The following is a 24,513-nucleotide window of genomic DNA, read 5'->3' as shown; positions in this document are numbered from 1 at the left end:
CCCTGCTATCAGAGTCAGTAGCTCTTACATCTTCAACTTGACAACAAATATGTCAGATGTTGTTCAGCTATTCATGTACCTGTTGACAACTACAATGTACACAACGGTCCTCCTAGCCTTCCAGTGCTAGAGTTGGCCAACAGCTCAGTCTACACTTGGCCAATGGTAGAGTTTAACATCAAGATTTAGCAGGAACTAAGACTAATTTGGGATACACAGCCCAGCTGAATGACTTTGACCAACCAAATGGGTTACTGTTTCTCTTGTCAAGTTTCCAAACATGAATGTGAGTGCAGAGAACAGCTGACTGTGAGGAATCATTGTTATTCCCAATATGCGCACGGAACATTACATAAAAGTTGCATCTTGTAAACAGCTGATGATAGAAAGGGAAAGAACTGTACAGCTGATAATATTCTGGATGCATTTCAAAAGCAGTGATGAGATAAACCAAGACCATATGTTATGCAAACATGTTGCCAAACTACATTTTTAGAGGTTAGGTAGAAAACAACACTTAAATTAATTAACTGACAGCAGAATCTATCCATTGATATGTTTTCAACCTAATTTTACAATGACTTCGCTTTCTGATAGACTGTGTAAAGCAATCCTGTCACTCAATATTATTGACATTTCATTGCTATAGTGCTTATTGTGTAATACTGTTTCATGTAACCCAAATACTGTTACTTTATAACCAAGAAATAAATTAAAATATATTGTCCTCAGTGGCATAGTTACTGAGGTTTGCATGGCAACAGTAGCATTATGTGTATGAACTACATAAAGTATACGGTGAGCCCTAAAAATCACAGACCCAAACAGGAAGGAATCGTAAAACGCTTTTGTCCAAAATGTAGTAATTTGGTCCAAATGTAATAATTTTGGACATTTCCATTAAGTGGCAATGAGTCTAAGAAAGAGTTCATTATAGTCAAGCCCCCACGTACTCTGATCTCATGAACACAGTCATTTGTTAGCTAGAGGGAGTCACTGAAACGATAGGAGACTGAGTCTGAAATGTAATAAAGGGGTCATTTTTGACTGCTTCTAGCTACTCAACAGGTTCTCATGTAATTTGTCCTGGAAATTCAGTCTTTCCCTTAAGAACAAATGTTATGAACACATTCATTCTCAAAGCAAAACAGGAGGAATTAAATTCCCAGTATAACTGCAAATCTCAATGCACCCATACGTGAGGAACAGCTACTGATGTGTCCACAATACATGCACTCACAAACTGTGTTGTGTGTGTCCAATATGCAAAAGAGAAACAGTCAATTTCTTTGAATAATGTGTTGCATTTTAGCAAAAGAAATATAATCAGAATACACTGAATACGTCTAGAGAAAAGCAGGACTGGGGTAAATGAGGTCAGGAATGTCTTGGAAAAGACTGGGAGCTGAAAATTAAGAGGAAAGCAGATTAGCAAACCCTCTAGGACTTGAATGGTGATTGTGTGAATTTAAACTACGCCAACATGGATAGAGATGAAAATCGTTCTTCAGCTAGGGAATTCGTAAGCATTTCGAAGTTAAAACTTTTGTCCCTTCTATATTCATAGATTATAAAGCCAGAAGGGACCACTGTGATCATCTAGTCTGACCTCCCGTTTAACACAGGCCATGGGACTTCCCTGAATTAACAGCAGGGTCTGCTAGAAGAAACATCCAATCCTGATTTTAAAATTGCCAGCGATGGATATAGAAAGCCATAAACCAAATCAGTTTTCTTAAAACCAAGCCTGGAAGACCACAACTGAACTACAAATAAAAGAATCCCCTGAATGTTCAAAATACCTGTAATAAATCTAGATCATTGGAGCAAATTTTAGTTCTCAGGAAAATGAGAGGTTGGTGTTAAGGCCAGGACGTGAAGACAGAAAGGAAAGTGTTTTCCCCCTACTGCTCTGCTAATTAGCTCATCTAGCTAATTAGCCCTGCAATACCCCAATGGTTACTGTGCCTCTTGCAAACAGACTCCCCAATCACTCCAAACTGTTTCAGACACCATGGTATACGTATAGGTTCTGGAACTAGGGGTGCTCCCGCACTGCCGGGCTTGAAGTGGATTCCATTAGCTACAGGATCTACAGTTTGGTTCAATGCCTCTCAGCACCCACACTATACAGATTGGTTCAGCACTCCTGGGCAGAAGGTGGGGGAAAGGAAGGGCCCACTGCAGAGTCCCTTCTCTGTCTGCCAGTGTACAGCACGCATTTGTCACCCTCTCAGGCAACTCTCAAGCTTCTTCTGTTTCCTTTTCAATCCATGTAGCTTGTTCTTTGCCTCCTGATGCGTAGGAATACCAGTGAGGAGGGACAATGGTGCTTTCTGGCTCCTGCTCTTTATTTTGGGAATGGTGCCCATTACGATTAATTAGTCTTTCAATCCATGGGCATTAGGGTGCCCAAGGAGCTTTTGGGCACAGGGACGTCGATATTCACAAATAATAATCATCTGTTGAATTTTTTTAGCTGGTTTTGTTTTCAATCTGGTACTTCTCTTGTTACCATTTGTAAACCGGAACACGGCCCACTGCAATCCAACGTAGCCCAAACCCATACAACTCCATTAAGGTAGCGATATTAGAAAGGGGTTGAGATGTAGTAGAGCTTAGGGACTATCAAAAAGTAAGAGGCACCAGTACAATTCATTTAGGACAGGACAGCCGCTTGTGTCTCATTTGGGTGTTACCGTGGCAGAATCAACAGAGCAAATGTTATCACTACTGGTTCCTCCTGAAGCATGCTGTGCACGTTTTCATATCAGAATCCAAGTGGCTTGTACAGCATCACCCAGCGCCTTCTGCAATAATTTCAACATAAAACATGACCGCGTCAAAATAGCTGGGGTTTACACTGACTTTGAACTGGTGTCAATAACAAAACGAGGTTCTGGACAATTGAGAACCAGACCCCTAGCATCAAAGTTATGGACGAATGAATGGGTTGGAAACCAAGCTAAAGAACAGAAAATAGTTTGCCACCAACACACAATAACACAGATGCTGGAGATGAAATGAACCGTAGGGAGGTCTGCACTGGTTCCCTGTATTGTACGTTGCGCCGCAGCTAGAGAAATAACATGCATTCATTTTCCAATGTATGATTTCCACCTGTCATCCCAAAATACTTTATTGCTTTTACATGGCAGTGGATCAGAATACAGAGCCGGAAGAAACCTGGCCTGATTACCACATGGAGGAGTGGTTGAAGAACAAGAATGCCATTTTGCAAAACATGTCGCAGTTTTGGAAACACACTGCTTTCTGTATCTGAATCAAACCAAGAGACTGCAAAAGTTCAGTTAGGTCACTTGCCTGGGATGTGGGGGAGACAGGTTCCAGAACCTGCTACAAATCGGGCAGACTAAGGAACTGCTGCCCTAACCAACTGGCTACTCTGGGGTGGGTATCTCTCTCTCTACCCCTCTTCCCTCCTCCCCAACCCCCACAAAAATTTAATCCCGGCCCTGAGAAAGTTTTGTTGAAACCAACACACTTCCATAATACGTTTTGGTTTTGACACATTGGCTTTTTCCAAATGAAAATATATATATATTGTTGAAAAATTCCTGATCAGCTTTAATCCCATGCTGTTGCTGTGTCCTTGTGCAGTTTCCCCTTGGGCCCACTAGCCAAACCCAGCATTTGGAAGAAACACTAACAATCAACCAATCGCAGCTGTCCTAGCCAAGGATGGGCCACCGTTGGCTGGCAGGTGCCACAGAGCCACCAGATTTGTGGCCCATCCTGCCCTCACCTTTTTACACATACAGAAGACTCCACATATTTTCAGCAAGCTGGACCTAAATTCTAAGTAAGGTTCTGGTCCTAAGCAAAGCTCCTGCACTCTGCAGCACTCTGGTGTGGCAGATGGGAAACTTGTCAGATTCATTTAATAACAGCTTTTAATAAATTAAACAGGAAAAAAAATAATGCAATGGAGCACAGCAACCCCCACGTTAACATTTCTATATTCCATTAAATGTAATTAATGATATCCCCATGTTTTCTGCAGGGCAGCAGGTTTCTCACAGCCATACAAGCGGCGAGGATTGAAGCTGGAGGTTTTGGCAGCTGTACGGGAGACAGTTGGGTCTTTTGGCACGTAGGGAGGAATGAGAGCCAGTCGGGGATGCTGAGAAGAGCACACAAGCTGAATGAGTGTGCTTAAATTCACCACTGATCATTTTGTTTAATGTGACATTTACCATTAGCATCTTTAGACTTCAGGGTTAATACCCCCTTGAGACAAAAGGGGCCGTTTGAACCGATTATCTCAGGGTGTCGGCACTGTGAGACATCACAGTTTCAGTTCCCAGGCTCTTTTCCTTTACAAATTCTTCTCTATGATCACAAGGGCAAGAAACTTTTTTGAAACGAAAACTTAGATCCTGGAACAGAATTCCACACCAAAGAGGGAGAGTGGGGAAAGGTACATTTAGAGGCACTGTGGGGTACACAGGGACCAGGACTACATTCAGATGTAGGAATGACTTCTCCCACCACTAGAATGCAGCCATTTATGGAGCGGAACACGGATATTATTTAACAGTTACAAATCAACAGCACCCTAATAGTGTAATACAGGAGGGAGGAAGAACACTGGATCCGCTGGAAACTCTGGAGAAATTTAGAGGAGCGGAATTGGAATTGTCCAAATGTGGAAGTTGACGAGGATAATCAAATTAGCACACACCACCCCCAAAACTCTAATGAAAATATTATGGGCTCTTTAATGACCACAGGAAGCCAGACGCTTCGGCTGCATACCACAATCAAAAGAAAGTACTCACAGCAGCAAAATCTAGGCAGTTATACCATGCTCCTCGTGCTAGTAGTATGCATAGTCTCCTCTTTTGGAAAAAAAAAGAAAAGAAAAGACAGGCAGTCATGTCCGGTTCAATACTGACTCACAGTGCTACCTGCTGAATCACTACAACTACTTCCATCAACATCATGGGATTTCCCTCTGAGATCCCCCTTCCAAGCACCGAGCCCAGCGTGACCCTGCTTAGCTTGTAAGATACAAAGAGATCACAGCCTAGAGGTGGCAACGCTGCAGCTCTCCCAGGTCACACAGATGCAGCATAGTAAACCAAAGAGCAGGGCAGGCAGGCAAATAAAAGAGTCTGTCATTTTTAGCACAAAAGCCAGGACATGTTAACAGCAGCAGATAACTATGAAATGACGACCCCTAGAATAAAGGGCATGACACATATGCCATGACGGCCGTGCTGCCTGCCTCAAATGTCTCCAAGACAATGGACAACACTCATCAGTCGCTGTCCTCCAAGGAAACCTGAACAATACCTCAAAAGACAACCCTGAGATGTTAAATTCATAGATCAGCTGGACACTAAAAAACAGACTGAACAGGGATGCTGGTTTCGTGGCCCATTACAATTTTTAACATACCTGCAGCCTACTAAGCCTATATTGCATGGTCCACTTCATTTTAACAGGTCTCCCATAGCATGTGTGAACCTCATTATGCTCAACAATCTGTCCTACCTTGTATTTAGCTTGGACACTCCTGTTACCTTCTCCAGACCTGAGGAAGAGCTCTATGAAGCTCAAAAGCTTGTCCCTTCCACAACAGAAGCTGGTCCAAGAAAAGATACTGTCTCACCTACCAGTTGTCTCATGAAATGTAGTAACAGTCACCTGAATGAGCTGAATGCACAGAAGTCCTGAAAGGCATTGAATATAGCTCCTTAAAGTTTCACACCCAGGCTGATACTAAGTAGCTCAAAAAACTATTTAGAGCCTAATCAATCACTGAAAGCACTAAGAGCTATGCCTCCAATTGCAGGTCATTTGGTTTTGACCAGATTCCAGTACTTCTTTAAGGGATTCTACCATCAGGCAAATGAAATGGCATCAACCTTCCAAAAACGGAAGAGCAAGACAGCTGCATTGTTATTCTTCCCCACACCAGCAAAATGAGATCTTACCTGTAGCTTGCAGTAACTCAGGCCAGGTCTATGCTTCCGCTTGCGTCGGCAACACTTATGTCGCTTGGGGGTGTGAAAAAACACACCCCTGAGCGACATAAATTTGCTGGCATAAGTGGTCATGTGCACAGCGCTATGTTAGCAGGAGAGCTGATGTCTCCATCAGCTGGAGAGCAGCAAATAGGACTCAGGAGTCCCAGTTCAGGTTTAGTTAGAGAGACAGGGGGAAAGGAGGCTAGAACCTTTTATTTTATCATCTAAATATTCATGCCTAGGTCTACAAACAAGCACTGTGAAGAAAGATATTTGTACATGCGAAAGAGGAGGGTATTTATTAAGGAGGAAAACAGTAGCATTTACTTGGGGCTGTTTCTCTCTGTATTTAAACACTTCTAATTTCTTAAAATAAGCAGTGATCTTCTAGGCATAATTGTTTCTTTTCAATCAGGCACTTAGCGTTTGCAGCTATCAAATTTGTCGCAGCTGTAATCAAACACGATGTCTCAGAAAAGGAAATCTTCACCTACTGTTAAATCCTGTTGCATTAGGGACTAGTGCCTCTGTAGCCAAAGACCCCAGTGTTTGCAATGGTACATGCTCTAGGCTTGGTGGCTGACCAGACTTTGTTTCCATGAAGACCTTGCCTTCACTTAACATGGATGAAGCAGCATATAATATTCCTAGAAAGATTTAGACATTTTCTTCTATTAAGAGTTGTATTTGCTTTTTCCCCAGTAGGGCAAGTCTGGAAACAATTGTGCTCAACAAATTCTAATGTATAGGACTACAGCGCTGTATCTTCTAAGTATGTGTCACCAGAGGGAGGAAAGCTAAGGCATTTGCTCGGCACTTAAAACTCAATTTCAATTCCTCAATCTGCCACAAACTCCTCGTATCTTTTAATGTCTGTGTCCCTCAATTCCCTACCTATGAAATGGGAATACACAATTTTTCCATTCTCTATTTAGACTGCAAGCTCTTTGGGGAAGATATTGTCTCTTACTATATGCATGTACAGCACAATGGGGCACTGATCTCATTCGGAGCCTCGCAATAATAACACAATGCTACTCAAAAGTGGGAGCATTGGAAAGCATTGCAAATTGGAGTAAATTCTAGCTAAGTGGAGGTGCAAATATGAGCATGGAGGATGCAGAAGTGAAGTGACATGCCCAAGGTCACAGGGCTAGCTTGTGGCAGAGCCAGAGATTTAACTGTTTGACCACAATGCCTCCAAAAAGCGTATTGTCGTGAGAGATTTCCAGCCCATTCATGCAGGACAAAGGAGCTGGAAAATGTAAGTGCCAAGTTCAGCACCTGAACTTTCACATACATACCTCAGCCAAAACCCCCAACTCAAATCTTGAGCCCACTCTTTTGCTCAGCACCCTCAACTCCCATTGATTTCAGTTTTGGGCACTCAGCACCTTGCAGCATTGGAGCCCTTTACAAAGTTGTCCAATCACTACTAGCGGTCAAAGAATTTTCACCTTCCTACAGAATTGCTAACACACATGTCTAGATAGAAACAAGTTTTATGTAGGATACCCGGCACCTGACAGCTTAGTTAGCATTTGCTAAGCACTTTGAGACCCTCAAACAGAAGGCACTATTCAGAACTGCGAAGGACTATAAAAGTTTTATTAAGCTCAGCTCAGTGTTTTCTAGCACAGCTTTTGTCTTTAGTCATGTACGATGAAGAGCGAGCGTTCATAGCATTCTGTTAAGTCCCTTGATTGTTCTTCATGCCCTTAAAACTAATGACAACACAGCCAAGAGGTAGCAGTTTATAAATTATAACGCAGTTTCATCTTTCACCCACATTAATACACTAAAAACAAAACACCCTCCACGCATGATGAACTGTTGATATTATTGAGGATAGGATGTGGAATTCCTACTGATTTTCCACTTACTGTAAAAGACTCGCCCAATTTATTTTAAACAACACCTTACTATGTAGTCATCAGGTATGCTGTAGCACTGATTATAATTAATTTCATATTGTAGATACCTATAATAGTGGCACATGCCATCCCAAGAGCATGTCCTAACATTAGTTTAGCATCTCTCTTTCAGATGAAACATCAAACCGAAGCTCTGACCACTTGTGGTCTTCAAAGATCCCATGGCATTTTTCACAAGAGTAGGAAGATGACCTGGCCAAATCCTAACTTGGATTATTTATAAATGCGCCTCCATAATTCCCCCTGCAGGTACAATGAGATGCAGTGGTTGTCACATCCAATTCTAACTTGTTGCATTGCTGTGTGTGGCTAAGTATCTAACACCTTACACCTCTTATTGAAGAGCACAAAGAATCAGGAGTTCTGGGTTCTGTTCCATGGATTTGCCATTGATTTACACTGTGCTAGGAAGCACAGTGTAAAAGGGGATAATATCTAGTCATGGGGGTAACACAGAGGTTTATTTAGTGTCTAAACATTTTTGCAGACTTGAAGTAAAGATGCATTACTTCTGCTACTACTTGTATTCTTTTATTATCATGTGATGAGCATGCGAAACTAGAGTATAGCAAGTATTCTATTTGATCTGCTTTGTACCTACGTTGCCCTAGTATCTGAGTGCTTCACAAACATTAATGAATTTATCTTCACAGCACACCTGTAAGGGAGGGAAATATTACTGGCCCTATTTTACAGATGGGAAACTGGGAGCAGAGACACCGAATGATTTACCCAAGATCACAGAGAATGTTTGCGTCAGCACTGGGAACTGAAGCCAGATCTGCAATCCTAATCTAGCACCTTAGCCAAAGGAGCACCCAGCCTTGCTAGCATCATTTTTAGTAGCAATTATTTGCATAGTGCCAATAGTGTGCAGTGGAAGTTATGGGTGATCAGCAGCTCTGAAAAACCAGGCCTACAGCAATTGTTATTATAAGTAATCCCATTAAATGTAATGGACAAAAGAAGCAGTATGCCTTGTAATAACCATGTGTGAGATTCTGCTCTACGTATTGACTGGTAAAGTCAAAACTACAGCAGATGTCAATTTTGTCCTTGCATTGACCACTGTGTGTTTGGAAAGTTTTACATTCCAGAACAAAACTTCCTTTCTTCCAGCTTCAGTGCATTTGTTTGCATAATGTTCCAAAACAGGAGTCTTAACAGGAGACACAAAAGGAGTTTGGCACAGAGCAGGAGTAGTCAATAGGTGGACCATAGCCAAATCCGGACCACCAAACACTTTTGAACAGACCCTGACATCTTTTAATTTACTCATTACTGTTATTCTTTTTTATTATTATTTTTCCGGAGTCTGGACCTTGATTATTCATTGACCAAGAAATGTGGACCATGACAAAAAAATAATCGACTACCCCTGGCACAGAGTACATCCCAACTCGGTGCACAGGGCTGCATACAACAGACAGCTAATGCAAGTTCAGCTCATCTTCACAACCAGATGTTGAAAATCCTTTTGGACCCAAAGTAGTAGCAGTCAGTACTGTCCAGTGCCAGACAAAACGAACTCTGTGCTGTCTGCACAGTACTAAATCTTGTCAGAAAGTGTGCAGAATGGAATTTAGCTTATATTTCACACATGCATGTACACACGCACATAAGGAACCTTTCAGTGCATCTGCCTAAACTGTACTTGGGCTGTGGCAGAAAGGCGGCTTAGTCTCAGGGAGGACAATGTTTCTACTTTTTACCAGCTCCATATTCACACAGCTAAAAAACAGAGAGACAGCGCAAAAGAGCTTTTCCTTGCACTTCTCGGTGCTTAAAACAATATGTCCAGCATTAAGAACATAAGTACCACAAAAAAAGGCAGAGATTAGGAAACAAAAAGAAGCAGGGAAGAATGGAAGTGGATGAAAAATAGGTGAGACAAGGACCTGAGATGCAAAGCAAAAGGAAAGAAGACAGATGAAGATGGGAAGAGAGAAAAGAGAAAAAAACAGAGATGTAGCAATTAGGCAGGTGAAAGTAAGGAAGATTGAAAAGCATGAGCAGAGGGGGGGAAACGTGCCATGATCTAGCAGTATGGAAGTCAGGTATTCCTGAATTCCAGTCCCACTTCTCACACCAAATTCATCTGTGGCTTTGAGCAAGTGACAAACTCTCAGCAACTCATGTTCCCTATGTAGCATTAAATCATTTCTAAAATGGACTGTTGTACAGACTACCCAATTTATGTTTTTAAAGCAGAAGACATTATCGGCCAGTTTCTGCCACCTTTACTCACATATAGTGCCCTTGAGCTCAATGTAAATACGACTTAGTAAGAGTCCCGATAGAAATATTATTTTGATATAGAGGGTAATAAAATTATTTTTACAATTTTACACATACAAATATGAAATATCTATTGGTTTTCTAGCACAAACACCAAGGTAACAAGATAAATGAATCATATCTTACGTTAGATAACATTGTTTGTACAGCACCTAACACAATGGGGCCCAACCTGATGGGAACTTTAGGTGTAACTACAATATAAATGTTAAATAATAACAAAAGCTGGATTCAATGACCTCATTCACCCATTTTCCCAGGGAACAAGGCGGAAGAGAGACTAAAGTAACAAGAGTACACTTTTTATATCCTTTTTGATGCATCCATCTTTGCACTTGCTCTTCCTATAAAAACTAATTTCCCCCTTTTAATAATAAAATTGCTGAGAAGTGTTTTGTTCCAATTTTAACATTCTGCTTAGGTGGGGTGTTTTGGGTTTTTTTGCATTTCCCAGAGATTGTTTAAAAAGAGGGGGAGAATACCAAACATGGTTTGATAGCAAGTCATAAAAGAGTCATTTACAGCAAGGACTCTCATTTCTGTCTTTAAACACAAATTGTCGCATCACAAACTATTCAGTGAGTCGTAGATTATGAATGGACTGAAACAGAACAGCAGCAACAACATATTCCCTTTCATCAGAAACGTAGTTATCTCCTTCTTTACTCTTAACTAAGTCTTTGAGAAAGGTGTATAGCTGAAGTGTTAGTGGGTGTTCCTCCCTTACCTCTCAGGATTAAGTTTTAATTAAAACATGAGTTCTCCCTCACGTTTGGTGGCGCAGGCTGGGTTTTGAGTGGTTTATTTTTCTTCTCTCAGGAGATAAACTCAGTCACTCATTTTGGATCTTTGCTATCTCAGCAGCTGCTCACAGGCTTCTGCATTTGATTTTTTAAAAACACCATCAATTACTTCAGGTTTTGCTTTGAGAAAAAACCTTTTTTAAAAAAAAATCTAACAACAACATTAGCTTTATCTCAGATTGTTCTGCATCACAGAGAAACACAGAACTAGAGAACGTTATAGAAGAGGGGGGGAAAACCAATGTTAATCCATCTAGTCCCTGATTCAGCAAAGCATGTTCTAAACTCAGTAGACCCACTGACTAATTATATTCTCCCCCACTCAGCACAACCTGAAAAAACTATTGTCCGACCTTGGTATTTATATCTTTGAAATATATATCAGCGGAGGCCAGAATTTTCAAAAGTGCTCAGGACTCAACATTGGCTACAAATGTGGGTACTGAGCACTTGGAAATCTGACCCTTCCACCCCCAGTTTAGCCAAGCTATACATACCTATGTAAACTTCAGGCAATACCTACACTCAAGCAGTATAGCTTAGATCTAGGCTACGTGTCAGATCTCATAGTAACCCAGGAAACCTATGGCTCCATGCCCAAGCATCAGACAGCAAATCTATGTTGCAGCTCACTCACAAAGCAAACTGTGATCTCTTCTAGTGGCTCATACTCGCTTCTCTCTCTACATAGCCGTGGCCTGGAGCTGGCCCTGCAGGCTGGTAGTAGGGAGGCAGAACCACTCAGAAACTATTGATCCCAGCCTCCAAGAACTTTAGAGTGTCTGGATAAAAACACTGCCTGGATCCTGAACACCCCTGGCTTGGGGTTTAATTATTACAAAACAAAAACCCAGCTCAAGAGATTTTGCCAAGCCAAAACCCCTACGTTGTGTAGTGCCTATAGTGGGGCTATAATCGGGGGGGTGGCGGGGGGAATTTTCCCTGTGCAGGGGCAGAGCAGGGCAAAAGCAATTGGCTCTACCAGGTCCTCCTCATAGTCATTAGCACAGGGGACATGCTTGGCACAATGGCAGCAGAAGGCAGACGGGGGGTAAGTCCAAAGCAGTGCTCAGAACAGGGCTTCTGACCTGCAGAGCAGCTCCGTGCTAAGGATGCTATAAGGAAAGCAGTGTAGGACTGCTCTAAACTTACAGCAGGGGTTGCATTCACCCCCACAGCACACCGGAAGCCAAGAGGCGCGCAGGTGTCATGAAGCCACCTTTGCACCAGCTGCTCCTGGGCTGCCCCTCCGAGGAGCAGCCCAGAATCCAGTCCAGACTATTTAATTGCCCTTCCCTGAGGGACTGAAGAGCTGTGAGCAATGCAGGAATCTGAGAGCCAGCTGTCACACACTCCTCTTACTGACAGGTTTCAGAGGAACAGCCGTGTTAGTCTGTATTCGCAAAAAGAAAAGGAGTACTTGTGGCACCTTAGAGACTAACCAATTTATTTGAGCATGAGCTTTCGTGAGCTACAGCTCACTTCATCAGATGTTTACCGTGGAAACTGCAGCAGACTTTATATACACACAGAAATCATGAAACAATACCTCCTCCCACCCCACTGTCCTGCTGGTAATAGCTTATCTAAAGTGATCAACAGGTGGGCCATTTCCAGCACAAATCCAGGTTTTCTCACCCTCCACCCCCCCACACAAATTCACTCTCCTGCTGGTGCTAGCCCATCCAAAGTGACAACTCTTTACATAATCAAGTCGGGCTATTTCCTGCATAGATCAAGGTTTTCTCACATCCCCCCCACCCCCATACACACACAAACTCACTCTCCTGCTGGTAATAGCTCATCTAAACTGACCATTCTCCAGGTTTAAATCCAAGTTAAACCAGAACATCTGGAGGGGGGGGGTAGGAAAAAGCAAGAGGAAACAGGCTACCTTGCATAATGACTTAGCCACTCCCAGTCTCTATTTAAGCCTAAATTAATAGTATCCAATTTGCAAATGAATTCCAATTCAGCAGTTTCTCGCTGGAGTCTGGATTTGAAGTTTTTTTGTTTTAAGATAGCGACCTTCATGTCTGTGATTGCGTGACCAGAGAGATTGAAGTGTTCTCCGACTGGTTTATGAATGTTATAATTCTTGACATCTGATTTGTGTCCATTTATTCTTTTACGTAGAGACTGTCCAGTTTGACCAATGTACATGGCAGAGGGGCATTGCTGGCACATGATGGCATAGATCACATTGGTGGATGTGCAGGTGAACGAGCCTCTGATAGTGTGGCTGATGTTATTAGGCCCTGTGATGGTGTCCCCTGAATAGATATGTGGGCACAATTGGCAACGGGCTTTGTTGCAAGGATAAGTTCCTGGGTTAGTGGTTCTGTTGTGTGGTATGTGGTTGTTGGTGAGTATTTGCTTCAGGTTGCGGGGCTGTCTGTAGGCAAGGACTGGCCTGTCTCCCAAGACTTGTGAGAGTGTTGGGTCATCCTTTAGGATAGGTTGTAGATCCTTAATAATGCGTTGGAGGGGTTTTAGTTGGGGGCTGAAGGTGACGGCTAGTGGCGTTCTGTTATTTTCTTTGTTAGGCCTGTCCTGTAGTAGGTAACTTCTGGGAACTCTTCTGGCTCTATCAATCTGTTTCTTTACTTCTGCAGGTGGGTATTGTAGTTGTAAGAAAGCTTGACAGAGATCTTGTAGGTGTTTGTCTCTGTCTGAGGGGTTGGAGCAAATGCGGTTGTATCGCAGAGCTTGGCTGTAGACGATGGATCGTGTGGTGTGGTCAGGGTGAAAGCTGGAGGCATGCAGGTAGGAATAGCGGTCAGTAGGTTTACGGTATAGGGTGGTGTTTATGTGGCCATTGTTTATTAGCACTGTAGTGTCCAGGAAGTGGATCTCTTGTGTGGACTGGACCAGGCTGAGGTTGGTGGTGGGATGGAAATTGTTGAAATCATGGTGGAATTCCTCAAGGGCTTCTTTTCCATGGGTCCAGATGATGAAGATGTCATCAATATAGCGCAAGTAGAGTAGGGGCTTTAGGGGACGAGAGCTGAGGAAGCGTTGTTCTAAATCAGCCATAAAAATGTTGGCATACTGTGGGGCCATGCGGGTACCCATAGCAGTGCCGCTGATCTGAAGGTATACATTGTCCCCAAATGTGAAATAGTTATGGGTAAGGACAAAGTCACAAAGTTCAGCCACCAGGTTAGCCGTGACATTATCGGGGATAGTGTTCTTGACAGCTTGTAGTCCATCTTTGTGTGGAATGTTGGTGTAGAGGGCTTCTACATCCATAGTAGCCAGGATGGTGTTATCAGGAAGATCACCGATGGATTGAAGTTTCCTCAGGAAGTCAGTGGTGTCTCGAAGGTAGCTGGGAGTGCTGGTAGCGTAGGGCCTGAGGAGGGAGTCTACATAGCCAGACAATCCTGCTGTCAGGGTGCCAATGCCTGAGATGATGGGGCGCCCAGGATTTCCAGGTTTATGGATCTTGGGTAGTAGATAGAATATCCCAGGTCGGGGTTCCAGGGGTGTGTCTGTGCGGATTTGATCTTGTGCTTTTTCAGGAAGTTTCTTGAGCAAATGCTGTAGTTGCTTTTGGTAACTCTCAGTGGGATCATAGGGTAATGGCTTGTAGAAACTCGTGTTGGAGAGCTGCCGAGCAGCCTCTTGTTCATATTCCGACCTATTCATGATGACAACAGCACCTCCTTTGTCAGCCTTTTTGATTATGATGTCAGAGTTGTTTCTGAGGCTGTGGATGGCATTGCGTTCCGCATGGCTGAGGTTATGGGGCAAGTGATGCTGCTTTTCCACAATTTCAGCCCGTGCACGTCGGCGGAAGCACTCTATGTAGAAGTCCAGTCTGCTGTTTCGACCTTCAGGAGGAGTCCATCTAGAATCCCTCTTTCTGTAGTGTTGGCAGGGAGACCTCTGTGGATTAGTATGTTGTTCAGAGGTATTTTGGAAATATTCCTTGAGACGGAGACGTCGAAAATAGGATTCTAGGTCACCACAGAACTGTATCATGTTCGTGGGGGTGGAGGGGCAGAAGGAGAGGCCCCGAGATAGAACAGCTGCTTCTGCTGGGCTGAGAGTATGATCAAATCCGCACAGACACACCCCTGGAACCCCGACCTGGGATATTCTATCTACTACCCAAGATCCATAAACCTGGAAATCCTGGGCGCCCCATCATCTCAGGCATTGGCACCCTGACAGCAGGATTGTCTGGCTATGTAGACTCCCTCCTCAGGCCCTACGCTACCAGCACTCCCAGCTACCTTCGAGACACCACTGACTTCCTGAGGAAACTTCAATCCATCGGTGATCTTCCTGATAACACCATCCTGGCTACTATGGATGTAGAAGCCCTCTACACCAACATTCCACACAAAGATGGACTACAAGCTGTCAAGAACACTATCCCCGATAATGTCACGGCTAACCTGGTGGCTGAACTTTGTGACTTTGTCCTTACCCATAACTATTTCACATTTGGGGACAATGTATACCTTCAGATCAGCGGCACTGCTATGGGTACCCGCATGGCCCCACAGTATGCCAACATTTTTATGGCTGATTTAGAACAACGCTTCCTCAGCTCTCGTCCCCTAAAGCCCCTACTCTACTTGCGCTATATTGATGACATCTTCATCATCTGGACCCATGGAAAAGAAGCCCTTGAGGAATTCCACCATGATTTCAACAATTTCCATCCCACCACCAACCTCAGCCTGGTCCAGTCCACACAAGAGATCCACTTCCTGGACACTACAGTGCTAATAAACAATGGCCACATAAACACCACCCTATACCGTAAACCTACTGACCGCTATTCCTACCTGCATGCCTCCAGCTTTCACCCTGACCACACCACACGATCCATCGTCTACAGCCAAGCTCTGCGATACAACCGCATTTGCTCCAACCCCTCAGACAGAGACAAACACCTACAAGATCTCTGTCAAGCTTTCTTACAACTACAATACCCACCTGCAGAAGTAAAGAAACAGATTGATAGAGCCAGAAGAGTTCCCAGAAGTTACCTACTACAGGACAGGCCTAACAAAGAAAATAACAGAACGCCACTAGCCGTCACCTTCAGCCCCCAACTAAAACCCCTCCAACGCATTATTAAGGATCTACAACCTATCCTAAAGGATGACCCAACACTCTCACAAGTCTTGGGAGACAGGCCAGTCCTTGCCTACAGACAGCCCCGCAACCTGAAGCAAATACTCACCAACAACCACATACCACACAACAGAACCACTAACCCAGGAACTTATCCTTGCAACAAAGCCCGTTGCCAATTGTGCCCACATATCTATTCAGGGGACACCATCACAGGGCCTAATAACATCAGCCACACTATCAGAGGCTCGTTCACCTGCACATCCACCAATGTGATCTATGCCATCATGTGCCAGCAATGCCCCTCTGCCATGTACATTGGTCAAACTGGACAGTCTCTACGTAAAAGAATAAATGGACACAAATCAGATGTCAAGAATTATAACATTCATAAACCAGTCGGAGAACACTTCAATCTCTCTGGTCACGCAATCACAGACATGAAGGTCGCTATCTTAAAACAAAAAAACTTCAAATCCAGACTCCAGCGAGAAACTGCTGAATTGGAATTCATTTGCAAATTGGATACTATTAATTTAGGCTTAAATAGAGACTGGGAGTGGCTAAGTCATTATGCAAGGTAGCCTGTTTCCTCTTGCTTTTTCCTACCCCCCCCCTCCAGATGTTCTGGTTTAACTTGGATTTAAACCTGGAGAATGGTCAGTTTAGATGAGCTATTACCAGCAGGAGAGTGAGTTTGTGTGTGTATGGGGGTGGGGGGGATGTGAGAAAACCTTGATCTATGCAGGAAATAGCCCGACTTGATTATGTAAAGAGTTGTCACTTTGGATGGGCTAGCACCAGCAGGAGAGTGAATTTGTGTGGGGGGGTGGAGGGTGAGAAAACCTGGATTTGTGCTGGAAATGGCCCACCTGTTGATCACTTTAGATAAGCTATTACCAGCAGGACAGTGGGGTGGGAGGAGGTATTGTTTCATGATTTCTGTGTGTATATAAAGTCTGCTGCAGTTTCCACGGTAAACATCTGATGAAGTGAGCTGTAGCTCACGAAAGCTCATGCTCAAATAAATTGGTTAGTCTCTAAGGTGCCACAAGTACTCCTCTTACTCTGCTTCACCTGCAGGTCTGTGAAGGAACACTGCCACCCAGTGGCCAGGTGCGTTCCACACAGCCCTCATGTTCCCTCGCTTCCAAGCCCCAGGTCCTTCTTTCCAATTTCCAATCCAGAAATGTGAGTAGCCTTAATCCCAGCCAGGATGGGACAGGCAGTCAACACTGCAGCTCAAACACACAGAGGCATGAGCGTGTATGGACTAAGACCTTGACAAGGCAAAATAATATCCACTCATTGACCCAGGGTTTCTTGGGTTGTTTTCTTTCCAGTGACACCGTGCCCTGAACCCACTCTCTTCACTGAAAAAAACCCCCAAAAATCCTTGTCTCGGAAGTAACTATCTCAGTGTAAAACCCTAATGGAGACAAAACCTAGGCAGCTTTTGCTTTCGTCTATCTAGACAAGGTCAACATTATCCCTCTCACCTGGCGTTTACTCCAACTAGCCACCTAAAGATAAAAACTAGACCACCCTCTTCACTAGTATTTTACATTGAGATAGATACCCATGCAAAAACATGTGTCTTTCAGCAGTGAAGGCATCGCCCTAGAGTCTGAAGTAGTCTCTGAGCAGAAATGTTGCCCTACTCCTATTATGTAGCAGTAATCCCAGCATGACTCAGCTGTTTTATTGAAAAGGCAAAATTCTGCTGTAACCCTAGTTCCCTTTCAAAATATGCAACGGGACAGTGCATGCCTGTATATTCAAAACTTTTTTTTTTCCAGTGGCTGATTAGGATCTTTACCAAACTTTCCAAAAACGTTGGAATTCCTCATGCTTCTCTCTATCAAAAGCAGGACAGAAAATGCTTTGGCGATGATCTAGTCCACCCATCTACCATTCAATATGGAAAATATTGACATTGTAATATAAATAATAGACGCCCTTAAATACGTCAACATTTCTGAAAACATGCGGGGGAATTTAAAATTTGGGGTTGTTGCACAGTTAGCTAGATAACTACACCATGTAATCCTCACAAGTCCCTAGCACAGAGCAAAGGGTCCTTTTCCCTCGTATTTTTTGTGTGTATGTCACTGATGAGATGATGATTTTAAAAATTAATTAAAAAAAAATCACATGAGGCTATGTAATAGTCTCCCAAAAACTTATCACCTGCAATGGAGAGGCAGGCAGCCAGGAACTGCCAGTTGCAGAATGGCCACTTTAGGGCTTCAGTTGCATGTCTCTGCTAAAATAATTAAGCCTGTCCCAGAAAGGCTTGCTTGGGGGAGAGGGGTGTTTATTAAAGAGACCAAACTGCATTGCAGGGAGTCAGTACAGTACAGGCCAGACAGTAACCTAAAAAGCAATCCTAGGACTGCAATGCTTTGGGGTTGGCCAGGTATGGAAATAACCTCTTATTTCCAGTGAGATGTACTGGATGGGACCAGATAGGGGCTTTGCCATTTTCCTTCCATACCCTCTACGAGTCCACAAAAATAAAAGCTATTGAAAAAGCTGTTGGCTTGTATGTTTCACCTTCTTGTGCTGAATTCCTCACATCTTCCTCCTTGAAACACAGACATCAAAACAAGCATCCTCATAACTGAAATAAACCTTGGGAGTGGATGACTCAGGAATGGATGACGCAGCTTTTAAAGGAAAGTATGTGTGGCGGGTGGGAATGTTTCATACACCTACAGAGCACATTGTCGTCATAAAACAACTGGGGCTAATACTCTCAGCTGGTGGCAAATACAAAATATGTTTTGTATCACTGAAGGCTGTATAATGTATTTAAATATTACTCCAGGCCCACTCCGATAATGAAAGCATTGCAGCCGAAACACCCTACTTTACAATGCTGGTCATATTTTTTTTTTGTAATTCCATTATTATTATTAATGATAAAACAATTCATATCCAGCATTCAGAATAACTACTAGAATGAGGACTACAAACCTGAAACCATTGGGATAAACAACATGCCTGGTATATGTCATGAAATCAGTCGTCACTTACGGCAGCAAACGGAGAATTCATGCAGAAGCCAAACAGCAGCGAGAGTGAGCAATGCATTTCATATGGAGTTGAGCCCAGAGTGAAATACCTGCTTAAAACTAAAGCCCACAGCTCAATCCCAGAAAAGCTCTTGCGTGGTGATGTTATTGCCTGGTGAGTCAACAAACAACAACACTAAAAGAGTTTGAAGGCAGATGAATTGTAGCCTTGCTGCAATTTCTGAACACGTTTAAGATCAACTGGAAGACGTTCCCAGCAGTTCAGGGCAAAATGCAAGTTCCAAGGACAGATATTTGGCTTTTCCTACATTTGTTTGGGGACAGAGGTGCAACCACTGAAAGAAAGAATGCCCTTGTGGTTAAGCGACTTGCCCAGAACTCAGGAGATGTGGGTTTAATTCCCAGCTCTGCCTCAGAACTTCTCTGTGACCTTGGGCAAACAGTTTTCAAAGCCATCCTGGGGAACTGGACACTCAATTCTCATTCATTTTAATGGGCCTAAGTTTCAAAACTGCATCCCTAAGCAATTCAAAGTGCAGACTGGACAGGGGAGATTTGTGTTCCCAGTTGCCAATACTACAAAGACCCCAATTAGGAAAATGTTTCTAATTTTAGTTAGAAACGGAAGTTAAAATTAAACTTGCATAATGTGAATATCATACACTGGTCCCACTGGACTGATCAGCAAGAGGGCAGTGGATCCATTCGTGGGGTTCCCCCCAAACACACGTAAAATTAAAACAATTTATGTGCAATGGGAACATTATGGTTCTGAAAGGCAGTGAGACGATAATGGTATCTAGAGACAGGCATTCGTGTGTGCTGCCCATATATAAATGCACCTCAATCTTGATCTGCTGCACCAGACATTATCCAGCCCTGGGCTCCTCGCAAACAGCTCTACTAATACACATCAGTCCTACCTACACCCGTACGCCCTTTCCCACTCTGTTCTTATCCCTGGGCCTCACAGACCTCTACTGATACCCTTCAATCATAACAGTGACCATACTGGGTCAGACCATAGAATCATAGAATATCTGAGTTGGAAGGGACGTCAGGGGGGTCACCATTGGTCCATCTAGCCCAGTATTCTGTCTTTCGATAGCGGCCAATGCCAGATGCTTCAGAGGGAATGAACAGAACAGGCCAATTTATCCAGTGATCCATCCCGTCATCCAGCCTCAGTTTCCAGCAGTCAGAGATTTAGGAACACTCAGAGCATGGGGTGGCATCCCTGACCATCTTGGCAAATAGCCATTGATGAACCTATCCTCCATTAGTTCATCTAATTCTTTTCGAACCCAGTTATACTTTGGGTCTTCAAACATCCCCTGACAACGAGTTCCACGGGTTGACTGTGTGTTATGTGAAGAAATACTTCATTTTTTTTGTTTTAAATCTGCTACCTATTAATTTCATTGGATGACCCCTGGTTCTTTTGTCGTGTGAAGGGATAAATAACACCTTCTTATTCATTTTCCCCACATCATTCATGATTTTATTCATCCCCAACCTACTCTTGCAAGTTACGGTCCCTCAGCCCGCTCAGCCCCCTTACGCAGTAAGCCTCAATCTCCCACGAGCAGAGATGGCTAGATGCATCAAACAACATAGCAGGTTTGCAACGTGCACCAACACAGACTTAGAGTGAGACCCTACAGCTCATTTTTGTTTGCCACCTGAGCCAAGATCTGAATCCAGGCCTTCAGAGGCAAAAACTCTGAGGGGTTTTCAATTAGCTCCAGTGTCCCTCCTGCCCTGGACCCCCCTGAAATTTCATATTTCTGATTAATTCAATGACTATGAAAAACAGTTTGGCTAAAAATAAAACCTTCTTGAATCCGGTCAAACATCCCTCAAATAATTTAAAATATATGTAGGTGCAAACCAATCCTGGATCCAGCTTCTTTACACGCGTATCTACTATATCAAAGGAATATAAAACGAACGATCAAGAAGAAAGGTATCAGAAGACAAAAGCCAAAGAGGGGATAGCTGTATAAAAATGGAAATTATATAAATTTGATCCCACATAAGTGGCCAGCTAAACCTTAAAATAAAAACCTATTATTAGCTCTCCATCCCGAGTAACGTTCAAACATAAGGGGGGCAGAAAGGTGATCCCCATTCTGCTGACATTCTCAGCATGTTGATTCTCACTGAAAGACTCTGCAAGCAACTCAGGAGACAGGGCTGTGCACAAACGTTTGCAGTAAAAGCCATAACCAAGTGTGACCCACCTCATTCTCTTGTCTTGCTACAAGTTTGGCACTAGGGACAGGTTCATGCGACGTTTAGCTGAAGTTCATGAATGCCCACGTGCACCCACGGGGCTAGATTTGAGGGAATCTCAGCAGAGATAAAAGAATGAGGAGTACTTGTAGCACCTTAGAGACTAACAAATTTATTTGGGCATAAGCTTTCGTGGGCTAAAACCCACTTCATCGGTTGCATGCAGTGGAAAATACAGTAGGAAGATACACACACACACACACACAGAACATGGAAAAAGAGTATTACCATACCAACAATAGTTATAGAGATCCAAGCATTTCTGTAGCTGGACAGACTACCTCCACAATTTTGAATAATACAGAACATTTTACCCCACCTAAAAGGAACGTACGGCAAAAGGTTTAAAACCTATTTTTTGGGTTTTTTTAAGAAAATGCACATGGAACTCATAAACAAAGCTCTGAACTTTGGAGGGCTGCCTTCTCCATGCAGCCATGCATTCCCCATTAGCTCATGTCCTCAGTCCCGTTGGCCGGAAAGAGAGCTGCATTCTCTGTGACGCTGAGGAGCCCGGAGCTAACGTTCTACTTTCTCTTCCAATCCCAAAGCAGCGCTCTGCCTTTCTTTACATGGTAACTTTTAAAAACATTTTGAGTAGAGCGGGTGGATAAAAATCAAATTTGCACCGAAATTTTTGTTTCCTTTGGTAATTTTTTTTCCCCCAAAATTTCCACACACTTTTTTTCCACACTTTTCAACAAGGGCTTGTTTTTAGTCCCGGATACAGCATATGGAGCAGTAAGACAAATGGAATGGGGCGGACCTACCTTCATAGTTTGCCTGGAAGCCTTGAGCACTGACAGCATAGTCGCTCACGAGCCATAAAGATAACACAACTCCAGTGCTCACGATAGGAGCAGGCAGCTGGAAACCTGTTAACCTGAAAGACACCAAGAGAAAGGTTAGACTGGCAACACAGGACAAGCCAGCAAGTCTAGAAAGACTCATACTCACAGGGATAGCCACCACCTTGGCCAACATACCAGGGACTGAACCAGGGATTTCCAAAGCTAAAAGCATGAGCATCTACAGCTTGAGCTCAAGAATCAAGTCTATTTAACTAGGGCTACAACAGACCTACAGCCTCTGTGAATTGAGCACCAAGTGGGGCCTCTTACACACTTACCTGTGGGTTATAATGGCTGTTACCAATTTCTTCATTATGTACATTGACAGCCATTCTGTCTACTTCTGGTCAGATTTTATATTTACCATTTCATTCACTGGGGACAGCTTCATGACATTTAAAAAAACCAAAACCTCACACTTTCTGGAAGGTACAGGGAACATAACAATTGTCTATTTATCTGCCTGAAGCTTTTCACAAGCAACCTGCACCGCTGTACCTAAGCACTAACCACACTCGCTTAGATTTGTAATGGTCACATATTCTTTCCCCCACATACTCCAAAGAGTGTAGTCCAGACACCAGAGAAAGGGACAAAGTCCAAATTCTGATTTCTGGTTCTTTTTCTGACGCACACTGTGACCTAAGGCAAGTCACTTAGCCTCCTTGGGTCTGTTCCCACCACCTGTGACATGAGAATGATACTCAAACTTCTGAAAGTCCCAAGGCTTCATTCATTAATATTTATGAAGTGCTTTAAGATCCTTGGAGTAAAGGCACTACCTAAGTGCCTAGAGTGTTATACGAATAATATTAAGTTGGACTCTCAATCTAAAGTAGCAGAGGATGAGAAGCAATAAAACCAACATTGCCAATTATCTGGCTGGATTTACATCGACTGTTTATTCTGTATATCTACCAGAGACGAGGCTTTTGCTACGAGCCGAGAGTTCTTAAGGCAACAGAACTGCCAGCTAACCCCAAAAGGAACTCTCCTCTGGACTAAGCCAATACAGACATAACTAGCTCTTGCTTGTCATCAGCAGATCTCAAAGTACTTTACAAAGGAGTCAGTGTAATTATCCCCATTTTATACAAGGGGGAAGCAGCTTGCCCAAAATAATGCAGAGTACCGGAGCAGAACTGGGACTGAATCCAGATCTCGTGAGTTTCAGTCCAGTGCTCAATCAGCTGAGCCAGTGGGTCACCCTAAATGCCTTAAAACAGAGCTTTCAAGATCTTCAGATGATTGACTTCTTGCAAAGCTTTTGTATGCAATATATGGAGGGACAGAGGGACAGAGAGAAGAAAAGGGAAGGAGGTTACAGTCTGTGATTATAAGGGAAAAAAGGAGTGAGACAGAGTGTTCCCTCTAAATAATAATACCTATCTTTCATACAGCACTTTTTGTCAGTAGTTCTCAAAGCGCTTTATCCCCATTTTACATATGGGGAAACTGAGGTATGGCGTGGCAGTAACTTGACCAGGGTCACCCAGCAGATCATCAGTAACAAACCCGGAGACAGAGCCCAGGTCTCCTGAGCCTCAGTCCAGTGGGAAAGAGACATGAGACTGATACTCCGCACAAGAGAGAGGTGACAACAGTGTCAAAAACATGGGTACAATTAACAAAGCAAGAACAATCTTCCACAACGTGTCCTCAGCATAATTACTTTGGGATTTTTTTGACAGATTGACTCTGAGTTACAAGGCAATTGTTAATTTTAATACAGAAGTTTGTTCATCAACATTTTTTAATTGGCATTATAGGATCCCATGCACTAATTCCCTGATAGTATATTGACACAGACTGAGAATAGCTAATGTACATTTCTGACAAACAATTACAGTTTTATGATTTATAATCCATCCCCCTGCACTTGGCTAAGACGAATTACATAATAGATTTACAGAATGAAAAAAATAACGTTTTTCAACCACTCATGTTAAATTCTTGCCTGCCGTTCCCAAAGACAAATCCAAATACAATCTCTTCTGTCTGATAACACTCAGAAAAATCTGACTGCTGCAAAAGCATGTAAGAAAGAGCAATTTAACCTATGGAACTCATTGCCACAAGATATCAAGGTCAAGAGCTGAGCAGGTTTCAAAAAAGAATTCAATATTGATTCAGATCTTGAGAACATCTACAGTTACAGCAGAGATGGCATTTTAAAAAGCTCTGAAGGGATATTTAGAGTATGA

The 24,513-nt window shown here is 43.1% G+C and overlaps 1 protein-coding gene across 10 annotated transcripts in view; it reads right to left on the bottom strand.

The window, feature by feature from the left end:
* Positions 1-24,513, bottom strand: part of CSMD2 (CUB and Sushi multiple domains 2) — a 548,097-nt gene that overhangs the window by 439,573 nt on the left and 84,011 nt on the right. For all 10 annotated transcript variants that reach the window (XM_073317325.1, XM_073317326.1, XM_073317333.1 and 7 more), the window contains one exon: positions 22,229-22,341. In XM_073317325.1, coding sequence (XP_073173426.1) covers positions 22,229-22,341 — 113 coding nt within the window. The remainder of the gene's footprint in view (positions 1-22,228; positions 22,342-24,513) is intronic.

This window comes from Lepidochelys kempii, chromosome 19 (assembly GCF_965140265.1).
Source record: "Lepidochelys kempii isolate rLepKem1 chromosome 19, rLepKem1.hap2, whole genome shotgun sequence".
NCBI lineage: Eukaryota > Metazoa > Chordata > Testudines > Cheloniidae > Lepidochelys > Lepidochelys kempii.
This window is presented reverse-complemented; position numbering and strand designations above follow the sequence as displayed.